General features: G+C 39.2%; 1 protein-coding gene across 1 annotated transcript in view; it reads right to left on the minus strand.

The window, feature by feature from the left end:
* The window catches only part of LOC103202427 (zinc finger and BTB domain-containing protein 21), a 117006-nt gene extending 113544 nt beyond the window's left edge, over positions 1 to 3462 (minus strand). Inside the window, 6 exon segments of the mRNA XM_007947312.2 lie at positions 1324 to 1408; positions 1598 to 1671; positions 1673 to 2814; positions 2817 to 2916; positions 3116 to 3301; positions 3304 to 3462. Coding sequence (XP_007945503.2) covers positions 1324 to 1408; positions 1598 to 1671; positions 1673 to 2814; positions 2817 to 2916; positions 3116 to 3301; positions 3304 to 3462 — 1746 coding nt within the window.
* Positions 3463 to 8020: the final 4558 nt, after the last annotated feature.

The raw sequence follows: 8020 nt of genomic DNA on the forward strand, positions 1-8020 counted from the left end.
AGAGGTAACTATGGGGAGGAAGTGGGAGGGAAGCTGTTGCATTGTGGTAAACTGTGGTCAATGTCATGAGACAAAGTATATGTAAACTTCTATATGGAAAGTGAATTTGCTCTGTAAATCTTCACCCAAATCACAATAATAATTAAAAAAAAAAAAATTAAAAAAGAAAAGAAATATCCCCAGTATAGCACTTGGGTCTCCAGGAGGTGGGGTAGAGGCTTGGTGCTTCTCTGCAGCCCAAGCCCTGAAAATTTACATGGGTCCAGGTGGGGTTTATCACAGGGACCACTGCAGCCCAGCATCACCTGGAGGGTGGCCCAGCATCATCTGAAGGGTAGCCCAGTGCCACTTTGTTGGAAGCTTTGGCTGCCATGGTAATCCCAGCAATAGAGAAGGAGAAAGGGGAAGAGATGGAAATAGCTGAATCCCAGGCTTACACAACATTTCATATGTAACACATGTTAATACACTGATTTCCAAAAGTGGGGCCTTCCTGTAGCCCTGAGCTCTCTGCTGAAGCTTCCAACTTCCTATACAAGCAAGGGCTGAGGATGTGAACATAGACAGTGCTCCCCTCCAGGTTAAAGGACCTGGCTGTTTAGGTGTGTCATACACTTCAGTCCTCAGATGTGGGTGTTATTTAGGATAACTAGTGTGTTATTGTGAGTTTACCCAGGATGGAAGTGATTCTGGTACATTAGGCTTTCAATGCTGAAAACAGGCTGGGTTGGTTGCCTTCATATTACCACCATTTTACAGATGAGGCAACAGAGGTTAATATAGTAGCTTGTCTAGGGAACACACTGAGTGGGGAAATTGGATCTTTACGCAGTTAATTCTGAGTCTAAAAGCCCAGGCTTCTTCCAACTATTGCTTATTTCTGAGGAAACCAAACTGACTTCTCTGGTAAATTCTAAATTGACTGTCCATGCAACACTCTGACACTAACCACACCGACTAGGTCAGATCTCACAAGTTAAAGGGCAAAGTCCTCAAGACTGCCAAGACTACCAAGTTCGTCTAAGACTTATACTAAAAGCTTACAAGGGGACCCCTCACTTCTGACTTGCTTTCTTTCACTACTCTGTTGGATTCAATAATTTGAGAGAATGAGTGACAGAACTTAGGAAAGAATTATAGCTACAATTAGAATTTTCTTGCACCAAAAAAAGATATAAATAAAATATATATATAGGGATACTCTGATAGATTTTTTTTTTATCGTCATAAATGTGAAATGTCAGGTAACAAGATAGTAAGTGAGGAGTGGGTGCAGAGGCTGGTGACTGGTAACTTCCCTATGCAGTGCTTGTCTGACTGTACCCACAATTTAAAGGTTGTGTGAAATCTCTTGTGACAACCACCACAAGCATAGGGTTTTGGGAGGTTATGGTACATATTGGGAGCTCTGGTAGCATAGTGGCTAAGACACTTGCCTGCTAACCAGATGGCTGGCGGTTCAAACCCACCAGACACTCCTCGGAAAGAAGGTTGGGCAATCCTACTTCCGTAGTGATACTGCCTCGGAAACCCAAAGAGGGGTCGCTATGAGTCAGGTATGACTCGACGGCACATAACAACAACAACAACATGGTACATATTAACATGACAGTGAAGATCTTCCATTAATCTAAAGATCTTAAAGCAATGCTTGCATTTCAATTTTTTCCTTTACTTTTATTCTCTCCAACTAAAAATATATATCATTATTCAAATCTGGAAAATCTTCCACAAGGAGAACAGGATTCCAGCCTTCCTCACAATTATCTTCTAATATAGGAGATCTATGCTTATTTATTTTTAGTTCCTTGAATGGCAACCTTCTGTTGGTCTGGAACCTCCTCTTGGCTGGGAGTCTGCTCATTTCCTTTGGGTCATCTTCTGTTTTCAGAGAAAAGTCTTTTTTGACTGTTTACAGTGAAGCTGCAGCCAATGCTACTACCATATCCTCCATGGTGACTCTGATGATGTCTGAAGGGTCTGAGAGTGGGCTGCTGGCCTCCATTTTTATACAAACCTCCTTATCATACAACACAACCTCCCTGTCTGAGGACAGAGAAACACTGAAGGACCCTTAGCAATGTGGTGATAGGACTGGAGTCCTGTCACCCAGTGCCCTTTCTCACTATCATCTTTTAAAGACTTGGGGTAAAGCACAAAGCACATTCCATGGCACTTCATTAGACAAGACAGATGATCCCTGAGAAGATTTCAAATCTATCAAAGGTGAATATGTAGGAACCTGGCTATCCAACGACAGCAACCATTTGACAACACTCTTGACAAGCAGGCCACTTCAGTCAGAACCAGGGTCACTGGATGGGATAACTAATCCCAATTTTTAGTACAATAAATTTCTATCTTCACCTTGACCACCTCCTGTGTCAGTCTCTTTCAAGAGATAGAGAGCCTCTGATGAGCTACACAGAAACAAAACAGGTGGCCATGGTTTTCTCAAAGCCAGTTCTATGGCTTTTCCTTTTGAAAGCTGACCACTCACACCTGGTTTATCATTTACAGCTTCTCTGTCTTGAAGAGGCTTTGCAGGCAATACTTCATTTCTTTTCACCAAATTGCTTCCAGTAGGATCATCCAAAGAACCAGAACACTCAAGAGACTTTGCATATCCCACAGAACTATCTCCTGGCCAACTCTTCTCACTAAGTGACAGATTTTGAAACAGATCAATCTATCTGGGGACATGTGGCTTACTGGTCTCAGCGGCAATGCTAGTCAAGGGCCTGGAAGCAAGACTTACATCAGCTAGGTTTTGACTAACAGATTTTCCTTGTGCTTCATTTCTACTCCAACAGAAATGACACTTCTTTTTTGGGAATTGTTTTTGTCTTCTTGGAAAACTTTTTTTCTAATAAGACATATCAGAAAGGGAGCTTGAGGTGTTTTAGAAGCACTGGTGTATAAGGAGCTCTAGTGGCATAGTGGATAAGGCATTAGGCTGCTAACCAGAAGGTCAGCACTTCAAACCCACCAGCTGTTCTGCAGAAGAAAGACGGGGCGATCTACTTCTGTAAAGATTTAGTGTCAGAAACTCAATGAGGGTCACTATGAGTTGGGATCAACTCAAAGGCAGTGAAAGTGAGTGAGAAACAATGATAGTCAGGAAGAAAATCCCCAGACTATAACCAAGTTTTTGCACTGTAGCCAGGCTGCTCTTCTCAAGAAACAAAGAATAGATGTAGTTTAAAACATTGTCAAAAGCATCTGGTTTACAAAAGTTAAGCTGAAATACAGTCTGTGACTCATTCTCCTTATTTGTGAACAAACTCTGCAAGTATTCACTTATTCACTGGTGGCAGCCAAGACGTTTTTATGAGATTGAAATTTCTGGTATCCAAAGATCAGAAGCACATCAGAGAGGTTGCATTTGAGGCCCTCCTTGTTGAGACCACTCAGGACAGAAATGGCATGTGCTGGATTTATGTAATGCAGTAACCACTCCATTGTTCGGGTTTATAACTATTATAAATAATGTAATGGCAAGTCTTCCAGAAACTTGAGGGCCCTGCAGGGGCAGGGAATGTCACTTATCTTTGCATAGGTGCCCATATTTAGCAAACTAGTAAGCAGACAGAGGGTTTCTGGGTGAAAAATCTTACATAAATAACACTGAAAATAAAAAAGGAGCAGTCTCATGGCTTAAGTAGATTATCAAACATTGAAATCAACAAATTTTAGGAATTAAAGACTACAGCATGTTTCATACCAGCAAAATGACTGCTAAAACTTGGCAGGTATGTAGGAAAGCAATATTTGAAAATAAAAGGTTTGTTATATAGGGATTTTATCCATTTGATGCTTGGTTGTATTCCTTATTAATTCAGAGTAAAAATTCAGAGAAAACGACAAATTATCAGATCTCCTAAAATCTGTAATTCTGATAGAAATCTGTTTTTATTGATGTATATGCTTAAAAGTAACATGAGTTGCTTACAATGCGTGGCAAAGTAGAGGGCATGCCAGACCTTTAAAAACATGTAAGAATTTGGAAACAGAAAAGTTACTTGCTAGTTACTAGTGAAAGTATTTTTAAAAGGGTAAAAATTCTCAAGAACAAAAGAATTTGTTTTCATTCTCAGGCTACACATGTCTGCAATCTCTTGAATACTATTTTCCTACCAAATCACATTTTCAACAATAGCGCAAAGGAACTTTAGTCTGAATCTAAACTTAAAAAAAAAAAAAAAAAAAAAACTCACTGCCATCAAGTCGATTCCAACTCAGAGTGACCTCCACTGGTTTTCCAAGGCTGTCAATCTTTACAGAAGTAGATTGCCCCATCTTCCTTCTGTGGAGTAGCTGGTGGGTTTGAACTGTTGACCTTCTGGTTAGCAACAAAATGCTTATCCACTATGGCACCATAGCTCCTTGGATCTAAATTTACGGATTACAAATTCTAAATTAAGGTGTATGAAATGAGATCTACCAAGATTCTCTTCTAATGTAAAAGTGATACAAAGCTTAGTGGCTGAGCATGCAGGTCTGATGCTTGGGGTGAAGGACATGGTGGCTCCACCCTGACAACCTTGACTGCCCATGGGCATGACTGCTAGCCTTTCTGTGTGCCAGGTCCCTTGTGTGAAATTGGAGGAAGAACTGTGCCACTTGTAGGTTTGTTGGGAAGATTAGATGACCTAGTGATTGACAGGCAGGTAGGAGGCAGGGAACACTCAACAAATGTTGTGCTACTCATTTTCAGAAATTCCTATATTAATAGGTACAGGGTTGTTAGATGCCATCAAGTCAGCTCTGACTTATAGCATCCCTATGTATAACAGACCAAAACACCACTTGTTCCTGCACCAGTCTCATAAACCTCGCTATACCTGAGCCCATCCTTGCAGTCACTGTGTGAATCCATCTCATTGAGGGCTTTCCTCTTTCTTGCTGACCCTTCAGTTTACTGAGCATGATATCCTTCTCCATGGAATGGCCCCTTCTGACAACATGACCAAAGTAAGTCAGACGAAGTCTGCCCATTCTCACTTCCAAGGAGCATTCCAGCCGCACTTCTTCCAGGATAGATTTGTTAGTTCTTTTGGTAGTCCATGGTACTTTCAGTATTCTTTGCCAACATCACAACTCAAAAGCATCAACTCTTCTTCAGTCATCCTTATTCACTGTCCAGCTTTCACATGCATATGAAGTGATTGAAAATACGATGGCTTGGGTTAGGCGCACCTTAATCTTCACAGAGACATCTTTACTCTTCAGCATTTTAAATAGTCTTTTGCTGCAGATTTGGCCTATGCAATATGTCATCTGATTTCTTGACTGCTGCTTCCATGGGTGTTGATTGTGGAAACAAGTATGAAATCTTTGACAACTTCAATCTTATCTCCATTTAACATGATGCTGCTTATTGGTCCAGTTGTGAGGATTTTCATTTTCTTTATGTTGAAGTGTAATCCATACTGCAGACTGTAGTCTTTAATCTTCATCGGTAAGTGCTTCAAGTCACCTTCACTTTCAGCAAGCAAGGTTGTATCATCTGCTTATCACTGATCATTAATGAGTCTTCCTCCAATTCTGGTGTTTCATTCTTCTTCATAGAGTCCAGCTTCCTAGATTATTTGCTCAGTATACAGAGAGAATAAGTATAGTGAAAGGATACAACCCTGACACACTCCCTTCTTGATCTTAAACCATGTAGTATCCCCTTGTTCTGTTCCAGTGACAGACTCCTGATCTATGTTCAGGTTTCTCATGAGCACAATTAAGTGTTCTAGAATTCCCATTCTTCTCAATGTTATCCATAATTTTGTTATGATCCACACAGTTGAATGTTTTTTCATAGTCAATAAAACACAAGTAAACATCTTTCTGATATTCTTTGCCAAGATCCATCTGACAGCAGCAATGATATCCTTTGTTCTACATCCTCTTCTGAATCCAGCTTGCATTTCTGGAAATTCCCTGTCAATATACTGCTACAACTGTTTTTCAATTAACTTCAGCAAGATTTTACTTGTGTTATATTAATTATAGTTTTTGATGATTTTCACATTCTGTTGGATCACCTTTCTTTGGAATGGGTACAAATATGGATCTCTTCCACTCGGTAGGCCAGGTAGCTATGCCAAATTTCATGGCATAGATGAGTAAGTGCCTCCAGTGTGACATCCATTTGTTGAAACATCTCAATAGGTATTCTGTCAATTACTGGAGACCTGTTTTTCACCAATTTTTTCTGTGCAGCTTCAACTTCTTCTTTCTTTACCACTGGTTCTTGATCATCTGCCACCTCCTGAAATAGATGAACATTGACCAATTCTTTTTGGTACAGTAACTCTTTGTATTCCTTCCATCTTCTTTTGATGTTTCCTGCATCATTCAATATTTTGCCCATAGAATCTTTCAATATTGCCACTTGAGTCTAGAATTTTTTCTTCAGTGCTTTCAGCTTGAGAAATGTTGAGCACAGTCTTCTCTTCTGGTTTTCTAACTCCAGCTTTTTGCACATTTCATTATAATAATTGACTTTTATCTTCTCAAGGTGCTCTTTGAAATCATCTGTTCAGCTCTTTCATCTTGTCAATACTTCCATTTGCTTTAGCTAATCTCCATTCAAGAGCAAGTTTCAGGTCTGTTCTTCATTTTCTGTGTTTTTAATGACATTTTGCTTTTTTTATGTATGATGTTCTTGATGTCATACCATAATTTGTCTGGTTTTCAGTCACTGGTGCTCAGTGTGTTAAATCTGTTCTTTAGATGGTCTCTAAACTCAGGTAGTATATAATCAAGGTCATATTTTGGCTCTTGTGGATTTCTATTAATTGTCTTCTGCTTTAACTTGAACTTGCAAATGAGCAGTTGATGGTCTGTTTCACAGTCAGTTACTGACCTTGTTTTGGCTGAAGATATCGAGCTTCTCCATCTCCTTATTCTGCAGATGTAGTTGATGTGATTCCTGTGTATTCTCTGGGGAGGTCCATGTGTACAGCTGCCATTTATGTTGTTGAAAAAAGGTATTTGCAATGAATAAGTCATTGGTCTTTGAAAATCCAATCATGACATCTCCAGAGTCATTTCTATCACCGATGTCATATTTTTCAACTACTCATGGTTCTTCTTTGTTTCTAACTTTTGCATTCCAATCACTAGTAATGTCAATTTCAGACTGTAGAAGTTGGTAAAAATCTTCAATTTCCTCATTTTTGGCTTTGGTGGTTGGTGTGTAAATTTGAATAATAGTAATATTAATCAGTCTTCCTTGTAGGTGTATGGATTTTATCCTATCATTGACAGCATTATACTTTAGGATAGATCTTAAAACATTCTTTGTGGCAATGAATGCCATGCCATTCCTCTTCAATTTGTCATTCCCAGCATAGTAAATCATATGCTTGTCTGATTCAAAATGCCAAAAACAGTCCATTTCAGCTCATTAATGTCTAAGATATTGATCTTTATGCACTCCATTTCACTTTTAACAACTTCCAATTTTCCTAGATTCCTATTTCCTATATTCAATGTAATGATTATTAATGGATGTCTGCAGCTGGTTCTTCCCATTTTGAGTTGTGTCATATCAGCAAATGGAGGTCCCACATGCTTTACTCCAACTACATCAGTAAGGTTGACTCCACTTTGAGGAGGCAGCTCTTCCCTAGTCATATTTTGAGTGTGTTTCAACCTGAGGGGCTCATCTTCTGGCACTATATTGCACAGTGTTTCAGGGCTATTCATAACATTTCCCAGTAATGTATCAGACAGTGTTTCACTGCTATACATAAGGTTTTCACCGGCCAATTCTTTGAGAAGTGGACAAAATATATATCATGACCAAGTAGGATTCATACCAGGTATGCAAGTATGATTCAACATAAGAAAAACAATCAACATAATCCATCACATATGGAAAATAATCACATGATTGTATCAATCACTGCAAAAAAAGACATTTGATAAAGTCCAACACCCATTATTGATTAAAAAAAAAAAAAAAAACTCACAAAAATAGGAATAGAAGGGAAATTCCTCAACATAATAAAGGGCATAT

Source organism: Orycteropus afer, unplaced genomic scaffold, assembly GCF_000298275.1.
Source record: "Orycteropus afer afer isolate SDZICR_OR568_19922 unplaced genomic scaffold, OryAfe1.0 scaffold00179, whole genome shotgun sequence".
Classification (NCBI taxonomy): Eukaryota; Metazoa; Chordata; class Mammalia; order Tubulidentata; family Orycteropodidae; genus Orycteropus; species Orycteropus afer.